This window comes from Podarcis filfolensis, assembly GCF_964270895.1.
Source record: "Podarcis filfolensis genome assembly, chromosome: 13".
In the NCBI taxonomy this organism is placed as follows: domain Eukaryota; kingdom Metazoa; phylum Chordata; class Lepidosauria; order Squamata; family Lacertidae; genus Podarcis; species Podarcis filfolensis.
In genome coordinates, this window is record NC_139615.1 from 40,360,125 (window position 1) to 40,380,739 (window position 20,615).

The window sequence follows — 20,615 nt, forward strand, 5'->3', positions numbered from 1 at the left end:
CACCAACCACATGGTCTTGTGTTGCCCAAAATGCCCCGCTGTGGGATTGTCGTGCAACTGTTTGAGTACTCTCCCCCTCAATTCCCCTTCGGGTATATATAGTGCCCCTTTGTAATACAATGCCCCGTTTCTTTCTTCAAAACCTCCGGGGTCTTCTCCCTCTCTCCTTAAACCTCTGAGCTTATCCTGGGCGTACTCATCATTGACCGTCCCCTCTACCAGTTCTCTTTGCCCCACCCAGGCCGCACCACACACCCAGTGGTCCTCTGGGATAATATGTCTCTCTTCTGGCGCTCCCCCCCCTCCAAATATTCAGGTTTGCGAGAGAGAGCGTCCGCTCTGATGTTTTCTGGACCTGGCACGTAGCAGATTTCAAAATGGAATTTGGAGAACTCCTGGGCCCATCTCACTTGTCGTTGGTTGAGCACTCGTGCTGTTCTCCAATACTCCAAATTCTTGTGGTCCGTACACACTTGCACCTTATGCTGTGCGCCAATTAGTAAGTGTCTCCATCTCCGGAACGCTTCGTGAATGGCGAGTAGTTCTCGGTCATATACCGTGTAGTTCCTCTCGGATTTGTTCAGCTTACGCGAAAAGAAGGCACACGGTCTCCATTCCGACTTATTGCTCCCTGGCTGAAGCAGTACTGCCCCCACCGCCCGGTCTGAGGCATCAGTTTCCACTCTCATGGGTTTTTGTAAATCCACATGCAGGAGCTGTTCTTCCGAAGCGAATGCCTTTTTCAATTCCTCAAAAGCGTGCTCCGCCTCTGCCGTCCAAACGAATTTCTTCTTGCTGCTTAGACAGTCCGTGATGGGAGCCGTTAAGTGGGCAAAGTTCTTGATGAATTTACGGTAAAAGTTCCCAAACCCTAAGAACCTTTGCACATCTTTTTTGGTTTTCGGTGTCTTCCATTCCAGCACCGCCTGGACCTTGCCTGGATCCATGGCTAATCCCTTGTCTGATAAGCGGTACCCCAGGAATTCCACCTCCTTGGTGTGGAACTGACACTTCTCCAATTTCACCCACAACTGGTTTGCTTGCAGCTGGCTCAGCACTTCCCTGACATCCTTCACATGCTGCTCCTCATTCTCCGAATATATCAGCACGTCATCGAGGAATGCCACGCAATTCTTGTAGAGCAAAGGTCCCAGTACATGGTTCATGAGCGATTGAAAACAGGCGGAGCCTGATTGCAATCCGAATGGCATAACGCGATATTCGAAAGCCCCTAGGGGGGTGAACATCGTTGTCTTCCATTCATCCCCCTTCTTTATTCGTATCAGGTTGTACGCTCCTCTCAAGTCCAGTTTCGTGAATATCTTTCCCTTCCTCACCCTGGTCAAAATGTCATCAATCCTGGGCATGGGGAAAGTCACTGGTTCTGACACGGCATTCAGGGCCCGGTAGTCCACGACCAATCTCGGTTTATCCGTGTTTTTTTTGTCCACAAAAAACACTGGACTGCCCCCCACCGCTCTGGACTCTCTGATGAAACCTCTCTTCAGGTTTTTGTCAATAAACTCCCTCAACTCCTGCATTTCCCTGTCTGACATGGCGTACAGCTTGCCCACGGGTAGCTGGGCCCCAGGGACCAGGTTAATCTGGCAGTCAAAGTCTCTATGCGGTGGTAGTTTATCTGCTTCCCTTTCGCTGAAGACCTTGCTCAGGTCAGCGTATTGTTTGGGCACCTTCCCTTTGTTCGCCACTTCCGTCCCTGCTATGGAGGCTTTTGCCCCTTCTGGCACCTTTCCCTCTTTGCAGTGTTCCAGGCAATGTCCTGACCCAAAGGACACCACTCTCTGATGCCAGCCCACTAGCGGGTCATGCAACGCTAGCCAGCTCATTCCCAAAATGACTGGCGCCCCTCCCAGGGTGGCTACATTGAACGCTATCCTTTCGGTGTGCCTTGCCACCCTCATAACCATTGGGACGGTCTGTAGGCTAACTTCTCCCCCCAACAGCTCCCTCCCATCGATCGTGGTGACCTGCAGGGGGTTGCTTAAAGGGAGTGTCTGTATCTGGTGTTCCGCTGCAAACTCCTTGCTCATAAAATTACCGGAGCTGCCTGAGTCTAACAGCGCCTTGGTCTTTAGTGGGTATCCGTTTGCCAGCTCTAGCAACACCTCTATTACTAGGGCTGGTCTTGGAGGTTCCGGAGTGGGCACTTTTACTGCTCCTTGGCCTGTCTGCAGTGCCCTGACAGAGGCAGACAGGCGTTGGCTTTTACTGGCTCCTGGACTTCCTCCTCCTTTCCCCCAACAGCCCCCGCCATCCCTTGCCATTCCTTTCTTTGCGGGCAGACTCTGGCAAAGTGACCTGGCTGCTGGCAGAGGTAACATTTCTTGGCGCTCTTTCCCTCCTTCTTCCTCCCTTCACTGGGATTTGAAACTGCGCGCGCGCGCGCTGTTCCAACTTCCATCGGCTCTCCGGGCGGGAAACTTGGCTCTGGAATCTCTGGAATGCGGAAATCCCTCCAACGCTCTCCTTTCCCCTCCCGCTTCTCCAAGGCTCTTGCCTCCTGGCGCGCTCCAATGGTCAGCGCTGATTTGGTCAGCTGGTCCATAGACTCCGCCCTGGGCGCCCGGGAAAGTTCGTCTTTCACCGCCGAAGAAAGCCCCTCTTCAAATAGCATTTGAATGGGTTCCGCCGATAGGTCCCACCCCAATCTATGTATCAACATTGTAAACTCAGTCCAGTACTCACGAACCGATCGGCTCCCCTGTTTGCAAGCCATCAATTGTCTGCGTACCAGTCCCTGTTCAATCTCGCTGGAAAACATCAAATCCATGGCGCGAAAAAACTTCCTCGCGTCCTTCAGCATGTCACTATTCCCTGCCATCAGGGGCCTGACCCAGTCTCTCGCCCCTCCTTCGAGATGGCCAATCACAAACGCCACTCGCGACGCCTCATCGGGAAAGTCATTAAACTGCAGTTCAAGAGCATACTGCATCTCTGTCCTAAAGGCTTGGTAGTTCCTGGGGTCCCCCCCAAACTTCTGCACCATTCCTGGCATCTTTCTTGCTAGTGTAGCGCCTTTTGCCTTTTCTGCATCCTGCGCCCTCCTTTCTTCTAGCCTCGCCGTTTGCATTGCTAGCTGGAGTTCCAACATTCTGTACCTTTCTTCCAGAGTTGGACCTCCTCCAGCTCCTCCTGCTCCTCCGGCTCCGGCTGGGTCACTCATGATGCCTCTCTGCACAAGCTGCTTTCAGGGACTGTCCGATTGCTGTGATGGGATGATGAGCTGCTTGTGCGTAAAATCCTGATCCCTCAGAGTTTGGCTAAGTTCCCAAACCTCTGTCTGTGATGGAGCTCCTTAAGCGTGGCTCCATCAATCGCTCGTTGAATCGGACAGTGGGCGTTTACGGAACTTCTTCCAGCATAAAAGCTCCTTAACGGAAACACGTCTTCTGGACTCTCGGCGTGACAGTTTCCGCCGAGGAGTGGGTGTTCCTAAGGGAGGTCCTGAAACCCCCCCACTGTTCTCGCTAGAAGTATCTCTGAGCTCTCCCTCCGACTCACTTTCCCTTGGAACTCCACTTCTCCCCCTGCTGGTCCCCTCCTCCGCTGAGTGGTCTCTCTCACCCTCCATGAGCCCTTTCACCTCCTTCGTCTCAGATGACAGTTCCCTGACAGTCTCTTTCCTCACATATCCTGTCTTAAGGGCACATTTAAGATATGAATAGGGTGTGAACCTGTGACATGACCCAGGAACTAAGTATTTATCATTGCAAAAGACTGGCCAGGCTACCCAGGCAATCAAATCAAGTAACCTGCCAGACAGGAGATAAACAACGACAGGAGAAAAACAACATTCAAATTTCTGTTTTAAGACCGCCTTTTCTGTGATGTAGGTATGATGTATCTGAGGGGTGGTCTTAGGTTACACCCCTTCTGTGATGTATGTATGATGTTTCTGGGGATGGTCTTGATCTACAGGGTGGCAATTTCAAAAGTCTTTATAAGGCCTTGCACGCTATTGTTCTGGGTTCCTCCTCTCTCCTGCGGGTGAGGGGAGCACCCTGTTGCAACAGATCAATAAAGATCAAGCTTACTAGCTGCTTTGCTTCTCAATATTCTCTGGTTGGCCTCTGTTATCTTCTCCTACCAGTAGGGAACCTATGTAAGGACCCTATATGGGCTCTTGGATACCCCATAAGGGAAAAGGGCAATTTTTGTTTACAACAAGAGCAAGTCCCATTGGAACATACCTTTGAAACAACACGAATGGGATCGGGATGCACATTTCCATAAAGACACACCTGTTCTGCAACAGGCAGGCCACAGACCACATCTAGCCTCCCTAAGGAAATGTTCCAAACTGGTCCCGCTTCTTTGCTCGGTTCCCTGCAATCTTTTCCTGTGATTTGCCAGCATGAACCAATTCTGGCCTGCTAGTTTAGTTTATGATGCTGCAGGTGTATACACCAGGCATCTTGCGGTACCTAAACACAACCTCCTAAGGTGGCATTATTGATGCTGTTGCAAGACCTTTGTTGGCAAACTTTGGTAGAGATAATAGATTAGTGTTTGTGGAGCAGGAATGTTTTAGCATAAACTTAGGAACAGGTTCTGGCGGGGTGGGGGGTGGGAATGCAAATTATACAACCACCTGGGGGTTGATGTTCTGTGCATATATGTATGTGTTGCTTTTAGTGAAGGTTAAGCGGAAGTAGGGTGCTGGCAACCATGTTTACAACAAGGACCTCTTGGAGGAAGCAGAAATCCTAAGCAAGTCCTATCATTTCCTCATTCTTGTCCCTAGGTTTGGTCCCAGGGGGCACTAGCTGCTGATATCTACAGGGGAAGGAGTCTAAATCTCCCCCATTTGTAGTTAGAAGAGCTAGTAAGCGTGCAGAAAGAAAAGACAAAGCAAATATAACAAGCAAATACAAACACTACCCAATGTCTCCGAGTTGGACTTCCTAAAAGAGATCTCTGCCCACCCGAGGAGATCTAAACCTAGATCTGATAGAGGAAAACCGATTCATTTGCTTAAAAAAAAAAAATAGTACTGATTCCACCCCACCCCACCCCTTAGCCAGTACTTTTTTTTTGGTAAAAAAGAAGAGAGGAAAAAAGAGGTGCAGGTACTCCTGTCTTGATAAACAGGCTGGTTGGTTGGAATACCATCAAATATATGAAATGTTTAAACAAGATAAAAAGATTGGATTTGATAATCAGCCCTCTAAACTCGAAACAGAATTAATAAATAATAAAATCAGGGTAATTTCGAGAATACATCAACTCCTCCTGGAATGGGAAGTTAAGGAGGAGGAGGTTAAGGCAACAATGATTAGATGGGCACAGGACATTGGACGTCCAGTAATGATGGCCGAATGGGAAGAGCTTTGGAGAACTAATATGATAAACAGGCTGTGGGTGTCTCAGCACAAAATGACTGCTGGCAGTGCAGTATTCCACACTGTTAGCGAGTACCATCACAGGAATCACTGTCTTTAGCCACATACAGCTTTGTTACAAATACCCATGGGTATTGTTGAGAAGCACTGATTAACTGAGGTTCTGCCTCCCTCCAGCAGAAGTCTCCCCCCCACAACCAAAGCCTGCCCCCTGCATGCTCCTAGGGGGTATTTCCCCCCAAAAAAGCTCAACAGATTTATGGGGCAACAACTTTGGGCTGCTCTCCACAACAAAAATCATGGCTACACCCATGCAAATACCCTGCATTCCTAAACAAGTCCTAAGAGGGAGAGGTATCCAGAGAACAGCCCTTTCCCTACCACACGACTTTTATTAGTTCAGAACTAGAGATGGCGAATAGTTACGGTACTTTTATCAGTTCAGAACTAGAGATGGCGAATAGTTACGGTACTTTTATCAGTTCAGAACTAGAGATGGCGAATAGTTATTTTCAGAGAGATGGAAGGCAGGTCGTTTGAAACTGGTGCTGCTGCTCAGAATGTGTGCACATTTTTGCCTCTAGCCAAACAGGTTTAGCAGGTTTTTGTGTTGCCTAATGCACGCACACACACACACTTGCAAAACCTGCTCCATCAGAGAGTGGGAAACACAAGAAATCTGGGATGGGAAGCCTCTTTCTGAACACTTCCAACTCTTTTTTTCCCCTGCTTCTCTCTAGGTTTTAAGTTTTCAGTGGCTCTCCTGACTTGTCTTTAAACAAATATATACTGGAGATCCAATTTAAAAACAAAACCTAAAACAAAAATGGAAAGAAGCCTCCAGTTTGCTTGGAGAGAGTGGCACAGCACCCAGGGTCTGATTTGCAAAGAAGCCACGGACTGCAATTCTGCCAGAAACATGTCATGTGCGTGAAAATGCGACGGGAAAGAAATTGTTCCTTTGCATAGCGCTACAGCACCAGAAAGACAAAACCTTCATGCCAAACAGAATAAAAGACGGCAAGCCAATGGGAATGGCTGTTGATCAAAGGAAGGGGACCAGGCAGGAGAAAATCACCTTCTCCAGATATTATGAAGCAAATAAATGTTTCGATTTCTGAGCCTCTACGTTAAATGGAAAAAATATATCCATCAAATGCCACCCAGGACTCCTTCTGCTCCACAACTTACTCCCCAATGCCTCCACCACTTTCTTTCCTCCACAGCTCAGTTCCTTTCTCCTTTCCCAGTAATGCATGTTGTTTCATTTTGTTCCTAACAATAACTACATTATTAAGGTAGGAAAACCTTTGCACAATTATCTGCGCTTTGAAGATCGTGAATCTGCAATAGGATGCATTATGTAGCCAAGCTCAAAAAATCAAACAATCTGAAGGGGGGTGGGAAAACTTATATCTGATTGAAAGCAACCTTTGGGGCACATACGGCAGCGCTGGGTCGGGTCAGAGAAAGAGTAGGAAAAGCAATAAGTGCAAGGTTTGCAAAGTAGGTGAGTTTCTGCCTGCACTCACACAATCCTCTCTGTCCTCCATCCAGAGAACCAAGAATCCCAAGGGCCAGATATCTGGCCCCTGGGCTTGAGGTTTGCCCACCTCTGGTTTGAATGGAAGAAGGAACTGACTCTGGTGCTACTTACGGTTTCTTTGACCCACTATCGTCTTCTCCTCCTGAAGACCTGATGAGCAAGAGAGAAAAGCAGGAGTTACGTCACAGCAGCTGATCAATACATCCTTCCCTCCCTCCCTTCCTTCCCTCCCTCCTGTTATGTACTGAAGTTCTCACCCTGGGCCAGCAGGGGGATACTGTAGATAGTTATGCAAATGAAGGATCGAAAGTGACGCTCAGTGATTGGATAGTTTTAGCAGGGGGATACTGTAGATAGTTATGCAAATGAAGGATCGAAAGTGACGTTCAGTGATTGGATAGTTTTAGAAAGTTGCTACAGTAACGTTGTACTGGAGCTCTATATAAGCAGGCTGACTGAGCCCTTCAGTTCAGTTCCGTTCTGGCCTCTGAATAAACAAGAGCTGTTTGAAGAATCGCTGTGTCGTCTGATATGTTCACCCACAACTTAACACCTCCCTCTCCTAAATTGCAGCTGTGTGTACTTTTACTCCATTTCATGTTCATGACCACATTTGGGGCAGTGGAAAAGGGCAACTTTTGGATTCTAATCACAGTAGGCAGATGAAAAGGGGACAAGGTTATGCAACAGAACAAAATTTCAGACAGCAATGCGACCGTTGCTGAAATCCCCTCTTCTGCATAGCTAGAAACCTTGTCCTCTTTTTGCTTCTGGACACTCCTAATTCCCAAAGTGTGGAAGCAGAGTTGCTGTTCCCTTGCAGCTTGAAGCAAACTGAGTGCTGCGAAATAACCCACATGTCTGAGCACTTTCTGATTGATCCTCTCAGTGTTAGAAACAGAGATATGAAAGTGATGAGCTAAATGGCACCTTAAAACCTAGGTTGTGGGCGCCACAACGGAATGCCTAGGCGCTCTTTTTTTATAGCAAGAACACAAAGCTGAAAATGAATGAACTGCAGCTAAAATATTATGTTCATTTTTCACATGGTCTAGCCTTTCCCCTGACCACCCCCGTAATATTCTTAAGGGGTCTCTTCTCCAGTCTTCAGAGAGTAGCTGGAAGTGAGGAGGCAGAAAAAGGTCCTCCTTTCGTTCCCCTCTGCAGTTTTAATCTGAAATCTTAGGCGCAGCACTGCGCCCGGAGCTCAGAAACTGCTCACACTAATGAAATTCCCTGTCGCAAAACACACCTAGAACAATGGGAATTTTGAACACTGGACCCTCTTCCCTTCCCTAATCTGATTATCTAATCTAAACTGGTCTTAAAAACTGAAGGCTGTTCAGTAGCACTAGATTTTCGCCACTAAGATATCCCATCCTAAAAACTTGGGAGCGGGGGACTCAAAGCAATCCCCCCCATTTGCCTCTTTACAGATTAAGTTCTTTTATTCCTATGTTTTTTGGAGAACAGATCCCTTCTCTTATTCTCTCCCCCCTTTCTTTAGGAAGAAGAAAATGTGCTACAGTGCCATGCAAAGCATCCTGTATTAAGTTTGTGGGGAGAGGGAGGGAAAAGAGTGGAGATGTGCATATCTGGTGTATTTTTAATATATATAATCTGGCGAGCCTTTCCTCTAGCAGACTGCTTTACAAAGCCCAAACATTTGCTAGTTACTTACTCTGGCTTCGGAGCTGGAGGTGGGGGTTCTGGCGCCCTGATTAAGAGTTAAAAAGGAGATGTTAAAGAGGGTTGCTGCATCTAGGCCATCTTCCTCCTACAATATAGTTTACTTGTTTTTGGTACTGCAGGATGCTTTGATTAATTCAATAACCCAAGCAACCATTCCTCTTTTGCCTGAGACATCCTATGCATCTTCAAATACAGTCGTACCTTGGAAGTCGAACAGAATCCGTTCCAGAAGTCCGTTCAACTTCCAAAACGTTTGGAAACCAAAGCGCTGCTTCTGATTGGCTGCAGGAAGCTCCTGCAGCCAATCGGAAGCCGCGGAATTCCCGTCGGATGTTCAGCGTCCAAAAATAGTTTGCAAACCGGAACAGTCACTTCCGGGTTTGCAGCGTTCGGGAGGCAAACCGTTCAACTTGCAAGGTGTTCAGGACCCAAGGTACGCTTGTACAGTCAAAACCTTGGTTGTCAAACGTAATCCGTTCCAGAAGACTGTTTGACTTCCAAAACGTTTGACAGCTGAGGTGTGGCAGTTGCAAGAGCTTATTGTACTCAAGCAGAAGCCGCGTCAGATGTTCTGCTTCCGAAAAAATTTGAAAACCGGAGCATTTACTTCTGGGTTTTCAGCGTTCGGGAGCCAAAACATACGACAACGGAGGTGTTCGGGAACCGAGGTTTGACTGTCCTTCAAGGAAACTTTCCCCACAAGGCTGATTCCTAGTTCCATATTCAATATAGCAGCCTGTGCATAGCTGTCAACTTACAGATTTGAAAATAAGGGACCAGCAGCCTCGAAAATAAGGGATCAGCAGCCAAAATAAGGGATTTTGCTATTGTAAAAGTTACATACATTGGTAGGATTGACAGATGCTGTCAATCCGGCAAGAGGCGGTTGTGGCGCCGCAGCGGCTGCTGAAGCGCCGCCCTTCTGCATCCCTCCCCATCCCCTCCTCTTCCTCCTCCCTCAGGCCACCTCCTCAGCTGCCACCACCGCTGCCGCCTCTGGGCTTGCAGGCGGCATGGGCGAGAGTCTCTCTCCCTCCCCCCCCTCGGGCGGGGAAGGGCCGATGGAACTCCTCGCACCAGGACGACGGTGCCAGTGCACACTCTCTCTCACGGCGGAGGACCCCGAGCCATTGCTTCCCTCCCGAGCCGGGCGAGCATGAAACCCGGGAAATTTAAGGGACATCATCAATAAGGGACAGCAGTGGGACACGGCGCTGGGATAAGGGAGTTTCCCGCCAAATAAGGGACGGTTGACAGCTATGAGCCTGTGTCACATGCAAATTAATAAGGATCGAGATGCGTGCACCCCACTTTGGATCAACTCAAATGGCAAACTCCGACACAACAGAGACTGCTCTGAATAAGATAAACTAGCATAATCTACGGCCTTATCTTTTTGTTTTTGTGTAAGCCAGTTCAGGTCACTGGATGGGCAAGCACCCAGATCCTCGTTCCTCGTTATTAAAAACGCTTTGGCATAAATCCCCCGTCCATTTTTGGTTTCTACCTGTATTGAAAAAAGGATTGGCACAGGGACAGCATGCCTGAGAATGACTTGGGGAAAATTAAGCACTGGACCAGACATGTGAGGCCATTTGGTAGGAGACAGACAGCCTCCAGATGGTGTGGATATGCCATTTGGGACAATGCCTCATCCCATCTGCTTATTCACTGATACATTCTTCTTTATCAGTTGTTGGTGTGGGGGCAGCAGATCTGAGACTTGCACAAAAATGAAACAGTGGTTTGGACCTGATCTACACGTTTTCACATATGGAAGCATCTCCTGACTGTTGAGACGCATCATTTGGGATACATCAAAGCTTATTTTAGGGAGAGCTTTGGGCTGGAGAGAGTGCAGGTGCATCTCAAAGAGACTCGTGGAGGTCTGTGATACGGGGTAGCCCCATGCTTGTTTTGGAGTGCAGAGGGATGCAAACTTTATGTACTGAGTTGAATAGGATCCAAAAGGCAGCAGTCTGATTGGTCCTAGAACAATAGGATTCAGAATGCAGCAGTCTGCAAGATACTGGGAAATCTTGGAAAAGGAAGGGGACAAATTGAGATTGCAGAGTTTTGAGAAATTAAAAGGGAAGGTGAGAGATTGGCTGCACTATCATCAAATAAATGAAGCGTTTAAATTGGACAGTAAAATTGGTTTCCAGGTGGAAAAATCAAAATTGGAGACAGAATTGTTAGAACCCAGTACTAAGAATTTGTCAAAAATGTACAACTTGCTGCTGAAATGGAATACACAAGATGAAACGGTTAAATCAGCTATGATTAAATGGGCTCAGGACATTGGTCATAATATTTTGTTTGCTGATTGGGAAAAGTTGTGGACCACCGGGATGAAATTTACGGCATGTAATGCTCTAAGAGAAAACATTATGAAAATGATATATAGGTGGTACATAACCCCAGTCAAGCTTGCAAAGATTTACCATTTGCCTGATAATAAATGTTGGAAATGTAAAGAAAAGGAAGGTACATTCTTTCACCTTTGGTGGACGTGCCCGAAGATTAAGGCATTCTGGGAAATGATCTATAATGAACTTAAAAAGGTATTTAAATATACTTTCCCTAAGAAACCAGAGGCCTTTCTCTTGGGTATTGTCGGACAGGGGGTGTTAAAGACGGATATAACTTTCTTTTTGTATGCTACAACAGCAGCTAGAATACTTATTGCGAAGTACTGGAAGACACAAGAACTACCCACACTGGAAGAATGGCAGATGAAGGTGATAGACTACATGGGTCTGGCAGAAATGACGAGCAGAATCCGAAACCAGGGAAGAGAAGCAGCGCAAGAAGAATGGAAAAAGTTCAAGGACTATTTAAAGAAATATTACAAAATTAACGAAAGTTAGAATGATGTTGGATTGGAAAGTAAATGGTTACTATTAGTAAGGGTTAAGACAAGGAGAATAAGGAAGACTAGATTAAATTTAAATTAAAATAAGGGAAGATTTGCTGAGCAATTGATAAGAATTTGGAATACAGAAAAGGGAGGCATGAGGAAGTCGGGGAAGAAAGGTATAAGAAATTAAGATTCGAAATGGTACATGTTTTTTTTTTGTTTTGTTTTTGTTTTTGTCTGTTTATGTATTTGTTATATGTTTTGTTGTTGTTATAAAAACCTTTAATAAAAAATCATTTAAAAAAAAAAACAGAATGCAGCAGTCTGATTGGTCCTAAAACAATAGGACCCAAAAGGCAGAAGTCTGATTGGTCCACAGGAGCCACCCAATCCAGCTCCAGGTGGAAGTGAATCCGCAACCAGATTGGCCTACAGGTGAATCCCGGAATTAACCAATCATGTGGGGCCCATTGTGTAAATAATGTATATAAAGCAGACATTCTGTGGGAACTTCCATTCCTCCTCACACTATGAGCTGAGTAAAGAGCATGAAATCCACTCTTGACTCCGAGTATATTTCAGTTGGAATAAGGAACTGGGGCGGCGGGGGGGGGGGGGGAGAGAACCAACTTTAGCTTGGTTCCATAATACACCCACACCACATAGATCTAGTCTGTTGAAGAGCTGCATCAATTGATTGGCATAAGATTCAGGGCATTAATTTTATAATGAAATGATTTTAGAATGTTGTACTATTTTATTGTTGTTAGCCGCCCTGAGCCCGGCTTCAGCTGGGGAGGGTGGGATATAAATAAAATTTATTATTATTTATTATTATTATTATAGACGAAAGAAAGTGCTTCTCCGTCGCACGGCATGGAATTAACTCATGGAATTAACTGCTGCCACCTGCTGTGTTAGCCGCTGGCTCGAGTGGATTTCAAAGGGCAGATTCGTGGAGGTGTCAATCAGTGGCCACCAGGCATTGTAACTTAATGGAAGCCCCATGTGCCGAGGCAGCATATTTCGTTATGATGGTTAATGCAGTAACACCTTCCATGTGCATGGTGCATTGCTGGGAATGAGTGGGCAGGTCTCTGCCCCAGGGAACTTACAATCTATAACGGACACAAAGGAAACAACAGAGGAAGCAGAGGGAAAGGAGAAAGGGGGGAAAGAAGGAGAAGAACACGGAAACACTTCAGTGTGGAATGTGAGGTTCTTCGAAAAGCAGCATCTCTTCAGGATTTCAGGCAAGAGTCTAAAATCAGGGCAAAAATGTTGATTCGCACCAACCTCTCTCTCTCTCCATTAATCTAGGGACACCCACACAATGACTTTTCCATCCCAGTGTTGTCCCAAACCTTTCCCCCTTTATCCCTGGAAAGTCCCAAACAGCCAGGATAAACAACAACAACTCACATTCAAAGGGGAAAAGATTTGGGACAACTTGAGGGAGGGTCCACTTTTGCTCTGGTGTGGACATGCCCTTAAATACACTGGGACACAGAATACCCTACATGCAGTAGACCAGGCGCGCAACAGATCTGCTTAAGTATGATTCAGATGCCATTCAACTCAGGTGTCTCGCTGATGGAGCTGTCAACCCTCCAGGTTATATCCTAATGCCTAGCTGCAAGAGGGAAAAGTTAGAGCCAAGGCTGATAATTTTGCGGTTGCATAATAATACTCACAGTTTCTTTGAACTGGCCTTTTTAACAGGGGGCTCTTCAACTCTGTCAAAGCAAGAAAAACGGAGGTTAAGGGAAGTCGATTGCACTCAGGGATTGCGCTCCCTTCACTCTCCTCCTGGTCATCACATAAAAAGCCGGCTCCAAATATAGCAATTTATTTGAAGCTGCTCATGACATGAGCTGTCCTAGATAGGTGTGTTGTAAAATTGGGCACAGGGGAAAGTACCGTATTTTTCGCTCTATAGGACACACCCGACCATGGGATGCACCTTGTTTTAGAGGGGGAGAACAAGAAAAAAAAATTCTCCCCCTCTCTGCGCAGCGCCCCTTCAGCGAAGCGGCAGGAGAAACAGAGGCCCTTCCATTTCTCTTCCCGCTTAGCTGAAGGGGTACTGCGCAGCTCTCCCTCTCCCACATTGCCTTCGCCTTCAGTGAAGGCAACCCGAAGCCTCCGGAGCGCAGTGGGAGTTCCCGCTGCACTCCGGAGGCTTCAGGTAGCTATCCCTGAAGCCAGTAGAGTCTTGCTCTCCTGGCTTCAGCGAAAGGAACCCGAAGCCTCTGGAGAACGGCGGGAGCGCTCCCACTGCGCTTCAGAGGTTTCGCGTTGCTATCGCTGAAGCCAAGGAGCCTGCATTCGCTCCATAAGACGCACACACATTTCCCCTTAATTTTGGGAGGGGAAAATGTGTGTCTTATAGAGTGAAAAATATGGTATTATGCCAACCCAAACCCAATTACCTGGGAGCAATTTCCTTTGAACACAATGCAGCTTACTTCCGAGTAGCCTTCATGAATAGGCTTGCATTTTTTTTAAAAAAAAACATTGCAGGTGTATCGTGCAACAAGTTCGTGACTCAATAGTAGTGTGTCAGGCTGGATTTATTCTGCTTTCGTTTGTTTTGCGATGCTTCCCACAAACGACCTCGTTATGTTTGTCCAGAGGAGCTAAAGCACCACAAAAAAAAGCAGGACAAAAGCAAACCAGAACTTCTGTGGTGTAAAACGCTAGGGGATTTCACCAGGAAGTTACAGGATAGGCATTGCCTGGAAATGAAGGAGTGTTACTACCCGAAAAACATTTGCAAGCACAAACGGTATTGAATGTGAGTTAGTGTATGACTCCCAATAGCATCATGAGCACAAATAATAATAATAATTATTATTATTTATACCCCGCCCTCCCCAGCCTAGACCAGGCTCAGGGCGGCTAACAACCAATATAAATACAAATTGACTGAAATACAACTTAAAAACAAGATTAAAATACAACGTTAAAACATTAAAATGCAGCTTCATTTCAATGGAAACTCAAATCAAAAACTTTTTTGGGGATGAAAACATCAGGTCTTCACCAAGGCTAACTATCCAGACTGGTCCTACATGGGCCCGAAAAAAGCCAGGGAAGTCCCCAAATAGGAGTTCCATCACAGGAGGAGAAAGGAAAAAAGAAAGAGGGGGAGGGAATCAAATTGATTCCAAGCCAAAGGCCAGGCGGAACAACTCCGCCTTACAGGCTCTTCGGAAAGAAATCAGATTCTGCAGGGCCCTGGTCTCATGAGACATAGAGTTCCACCAGGCTGGAGCCAGTGTTGAAAAGGCCCTGGCTCTGGTTGAGGCATGAATGTGCAGTATATAAGATGTCTGAAGGGGTCCTCAGTTTCACTTTAAGTGGGGCTTCAGATCTTGCCTTGCCAAAGCCCCAAACAAACCCCTCTTCACTGTTCTAACTTGCCCTTCAGACTACGTTGACATGGAATGATAGCAAAAGCTGATTGGACGGAACTAGCTAGTACTAGCCTAACTTCCCTTTCCTTGCTAAACAACAGGAAACCCTTGGAGACTGATTTGGTTTAGCAGGGCTGAGGACTGGAGTGTGAGATTATTCCCCTTTCCAGATACGTATTCCGTTAGGTAGAGGAATTCTTTTCGGAATACGAAACTTAAAGAGAGAATTTCCGCATCATCTCTTGCTTTGCAAATTAGCAAAAGCACAAATGTAACTCTGTAGCAGCAGGTTGCATTCTGGGCAAACCCCAATTTTTAAACCTAGGGCATAAATAACAGTCCAGGGTCATACTGCAAGAGGGTAGGTACTTACACTTTTACTGAACTGGGCTTTTCCACAGGGGGTGGTTCCCTGGAAAACAGAGAAAAGCAGAGGTTAGGTTGCAAGGCAGTCAAGTCTGAATGGTTTCGAAGCTTAGCACAGTTAGAACTCGGGTACATTGGCGCAGCGGAGTCCCATTTTCACCAATGGGATTTCCTTGTATGAAGTTTTCAATGCATTTCTAACAGAATCGCTTCTTTGATGCGTCTAGATCTAGTCTGAGTTAAGACTCTGGGTCAGGCATGTCCAAAGTCTGGTCAATTTAATCCGACCCCCGTGGCAGTACAGTGGTACCTCGGGTTACATGCGCTTCAGGTTACAGACTCTGCTAACCCAGAAATATTACCTCGGGTTAAGAACTTCACTTCAGGATAAGAACAGAAACTATGTTCCAGTGGCGCAGCGGCAGCAGGAGGCCCCATGAGCTAAAGTGGTGCTTCAGGTTAAGAACCGTTTCAGGTTAAGAATGGACCTCTGAAATGAATACTTAACCCGAGGTACCACTGTATATGTCCTTGGGTAAAATCCTTAAAAAAGCTCAGCAACTTTGGGGTTAAATTGTAAAGAAAGCTCAACAAGTTTGGGGCTAAATCCTTAAAAAAAAACCCTCAACAACTTCAATCCTTAAAAAAGCTCTACAAGTTTGGTCGGCCCTCACGCATGTTCACTTCATCAAATCTCACCCTCTTGGAAAAAAGTTTGGGCACCCCTGCTCTGGGTGGATGTTTAAAATGCTGGTGGATCTGCAAAGTGGCACTACGCAAATTTGGCCGGCAATGGTTCACTTCTCACAGCTGGGATTTGGTTTAAAGTAGAAAATGAAATTGTGCAAATGAGGCTGTTTGGTATGTATTTCTTTACTGCACCTTATCTATCTATCTATCTATCTATCTATCTATCTATCTATCTATCTACTTTCTTTCTTTCTTTCTTTCTTTCTTTCTTTCTTTCTTTCTTTCTTTCTTTCTTTCTTTCTATACTCCCCTATACCTGAAGGTCTCAGTGCGGTCCATAGGTAAAGGTAAAAGGACCCCTGACCATTAGGTCCAGTCGTGGCCGACTCTGGGGTTGCAGCGCTCATCTCGCTTTATTGGCCGAGGGAGCCAGCGTACAGCTTCCGGGTCATGTGGCCAGCATGACTAAGCTGCTTCTGGCAAACCAGAGCAGTGTACGGAAACGCTGTTTACCTTCCCGCCGGAGCAGTACCTATTTATCTACCTGCACTTTGATGAACTGTTAGGTTGGCAGGAGCTGGGACTGAACAACGGGAGCTCACCCTGTCGCGGGTGTTCGAACCGCTGACCTTCTGATCGCCAAGTCCTAGGCTCTGTGATTTAACCCACAGCGCCACCATATATAGGGCGGTCCATATATAGAATCAAATACATAAAATCCAAACAGAAACAACAACCCAAGAAGCCCCCCTCCCCCAAAAAAGAGACAGCATTTAACAAAGGGTATAGGATGTAGATCAAGTCAGGCAAAGGCCTGGTTTAAAAGGAACGTTTTTGCCTCACGCCTAAAGGTGTATAGTGAAGGCGCCAGGCGAACTTCCCTGGGGAGAGCATTCCACAGACAGGGAGCCACTGCAGAGAAGGCCCCGTTCTTGTGTTGCCACCCTCCGCATCTCTCGAGGAGGAGGCACATGAAGGAGGGCCTCAGATGGTGGTTGCAGGGTTCAGGTAGGTTCATATGGCAAGATGTGGTTCTTGAGGTATTGCGGTCCTGAGCCGTTTAAGGCTTTATAGGTCAAAACCAGCATTTTGAATTGGGCCTGGAAACTAATCGGGAGCCAGTGCAGCTGGACCAGGATTGGTGCAATATGCTCAAACATCTTGCTCTGGTGAGCAACCTGGCCACTGAATTCTGCACCAGCTGAAGTTTCTGAACCTTGTCACTTCTGTAAGCCTGGGGCAAGTGGGGAGAACAAGGATCTATGCCAGGGTGGTCCAACTTTTCATACCAAGTGAGCCGCAAGAGTACTTTGCCACAGAACCCATGGGCCTTCTCACTCTGGGGGCAAAGCCAAAATTTGACACACAGCACAGCTCTCGCCTTCCCAAAGCCAGCTATGCAAGGCAAGGCGTAGGGTTTGGGGAATGAAGCGCAAGTCTCTGGCAGGGTCCTAGAACCCTCCCACCTCCTTCCCAAAGCTGAGAAAGCGCCAGCTAAGTTTTGGGACAGAGGACGGAGGACTCTAGGACCCTGTCAGAGCCTTCACCCCTCCTTCCCAAAGCCCAGGGCTTGGTGGGGGCGCCAAATGTTGCCAAGGGCCACAATTAAAGCCTCGAGGGCCACATGTGTTGGACCTCCCTGATCTATGCATTGCATAGTGCTGAAGTCTCCACCGTCTTGATTCCATATGCCCCAAGTGATCAGGCAGGGCTCTGTGCCTTAATCAACTGTGCAACAGGCACAAATGGAAAGGAGGAAGCTTTTCCCATTAAACGTGCATCTGCTGAACTTCTGCTGGTTACAGAGCTGCCAGGAAAGGAAGAAGACGAAAAAGGTGTGTTATGTACTGAGTTGAATAGGATCCAAAATGCAGCAGTCTGATTGGTCTTAGAACAATGGGATTCAGAACGCAGCAGTCTGAATGGTCCTAGAACAATAGGATCCAGAATGCAGCAGTCTGATTGGTCCTAGAACAATAGGATCCAGAATGCAGCAGTCTGATTGATCCTAGAACACTAGGATCCAGAATGCAGCAGTCTGATTGGTCCTAGAACAATAGGATCCAGAATGCAGCAGTCTGATTGGTCCGCAGGAGCCACCCAATCCAATTCCGTGTGGAAGTGAATCCACAACCTGATTGGCCTATAGGAGAATCCCAGAATTAGCCAATCACGTGGGGCCCATTGTGTAAATAATGTATATAAAGCAGACATTTCGGGGGAACTTCCATTCCTCACTACTCTGAGCTGAATAAAGAGCATGAAATCCAGACTCGACTCATAGTATATTTCAAGGTGACTCAATCCATACACACATTCCCCAGGTTTCATCTGCAGCCATAAGAGGAAAAAGTGTGTGTGTGTGTGTGTGTGTGTGTGGTTTTTTTTTAAAGGAAGCTGCAAGTCATACAAGTCTGGTCACAGCAGCTCGTTCGTTCCTACCTTGATTTGGCCCAGTTGAATATATCTTCCTCATCTGAGGTCTCTTCATCGTGAAGTTTACCAATCATGCTCCTCCTCCGAGCATCATCTAGAGGCTGATACATGTCTTTGAGCCAAAGAGGCTTGTCAACAGACCCCTGAGAAGGAAGAAGGGATGTGAGAATGGGTCACAAAGCGAGGGAGCCCTTTGAGAGTTAGGACTGCCACATAGAATCATAGAATCATAGAGTTGGAAAAGACCACAAGGGCCATCGAGTCCAACCCCCTGCCAAGCAGGAAACACCATCAGAGCACTCCTGACATGTGGTGGGCGTGTGAAAAGATGAAATTTTTTTGGGATTTAATATATAATGAACTGAATAAACTTCTTAAGTACACATTCCTGAAAAAAACGGAAGCCTTTCTATTAGGGATCATAGGGGAGGAAGTTAAGAAGGAGGACCATAAACTATTCCAATATGCTACTGAAGCTAGAATACTGGTAGCTCAAAAATGGAAATTACAGGAGACCCCAATTATATTGGAATGGCAGGCTAAATTTTTTGAGTACACAGAATTAGCTAAAATGACCTACAGAATTTGAGACCAAAAAGGGACAAAGTTTGAAGAAGAGTGGGGTAAATTTATGGCATATATAAGATCTAACTGTAGAAGTTTAAAGACTACAGCAGGGTTGATATAAATCCTGTGATGTGTATGGAAGGTGAATAAGAATCTACAAGAGATGTCATATATTAAGAAAACCGAAGCGGGAAGGAAGGAAGTCTGGGCGTGAATATACGCAGTGTAAATAAGATGACATAAAATGATGAATGTAAAAGATTGTTTTATTTTGTTTTATTTTTGTTTGTGAAAAAATTAATAAAAAGCAATTTAAAAAAAAGAGAGAGTTAGGACTGTCAGAATCAAGATCGGAGGCAACATGCCTTTTGGCCTCTCCAATATTGTTGGGCTAATACAATTCCTATAATCCATGACCGTTACCCAGGATGACTGTGGCTGATGGGAGTCCAACTACATTTGCAGCACAGGTAAGAATGGGGGAGATGTTCACATGGTCCACATTTCAACGTGAGATTTCCTAATTCACGCTCCCCAAACCAATGTGCCAACTGAAATGTAGCAATCCTACACAATTAGCATTCTTCATATTTCACAGAGGGGTTCTCCCACGCATATGCATATATTAAAGGGATAGTGCAAACATGATTTTATTAGCCAAATATGGGCTTGAGATGCTTCTGTTCAGAAAACTGCATTGAAATAACGCATACATATATATATATATATTTTTAAATTGCAAACAGATGCAGAAATTGGGCAAACTCAAGTTAAGATTGGGAAAATGAGAAAAGGGAAGAAACGGAAACTGGCAGAATCTTGAGAGGCAGTAATTATCTCTCCTTGTCAGATTTGGGGACAAGCAATAGCAGATCGCTGCCTCCATCATTCCCAAAGGACTCCTGGCTGCTCACTGACACCAGATCAGGGTTTCCCTGAACTTGGGCTGCCCATTGTTTCTGGACTACAGTTGCCATCATCCCTGATCACTGGTCCTGCTAGCTAGGGATGATGGGGGTTGTAGTCCACAAACTGCTGGCACCCCTGGACTAGATGCTTAGTAAGGGAAATAAACTGGGGCTTGCCCAAAGTCACACAATGCATCCCTAGTTCAGATGGAAACGGGGACCCAAATCTCTCAGGCCCAATGAGACGACTTACCTGTCTGTCTGCGCCTTTCTTCCTTCTGCCCAGAAAGGTCCTTTAATGTAAAAAAGAAAAAAGAAAAAAGAGAGAAATGTGTGTGCTTGATATTAGTTCTAGGAAGATGTAAAAGACCTTTTGTTGGTGTGTGCAGATACCTTAAAGATAAAGGGACCCCTGACCATTAGGTCCAGTCATGGCCGACTCTGGGGTTGCGGCGCTCATCTCGCTTTACTGGCCGAGGGAGCCGGCGTACAGCTTCCGGGTCATGTGGCCAGCAGGACTAAGCCGCTTCTGGCAAACCAGAGCAGCACACGGAAACGCCGTTTACCTTCCCGCCGGAGCGGTACCTATTTATTTACTTGCACTTTGACGTGCTTTCGAACTGCTAGGTTGGCAGGAGCAGGGACCAAGCAACGGGAGCTCACCCCATCGTGGGGATTCGAACCGCCGACCTTCTGATCGGTAAGTCCTAGGCTCTGTGGTTTAACCCACAGCACCACCCATGTCCCTATGAATGAACTTATGAATGA

General features: G+C 46.4%; 1 protein-coding gene across 1 annotated transcript in view; it reads right to left on the reverse strand.

Annotated features, from left to right (window-relative positions):
- Positions 1-20,615, reverse strand: part of LOC310747720 (leucine-rich repeat-containing protein 37A-like) — a 46,657-nt gene that overhangs the window by 3,544 nt on the left and 22,498 nt on the right. Inside the window, exons 12-17 of the mRNA XM_083582632.1 lie at positions 20,101-20,140; positions 18,379-18,515; positions 15,254-15,292; positions 13,156-13,197; positions 8,591-8,626; positions 7,021-7,059 (exon numbers count right to left, since the gene is read on the reverse strand). Coding sequence (XP_083438758.1) covers positions 7,021-7,059; positions 8,591-8,626; positions 13,156-13,197; positions 15,254-15,292; positions 18,379-18,515; positions 20,101-20,140 — 333 coding nt within the window. The remainder of the gene's footprint in view (positions 1-7,020; positions 7,060-8,590; positions 8,627-13,155; positions 13,198-15,253; positions 15,293-18,378; positions 18,516-20,100; positions 20,141-20,615) is intronic.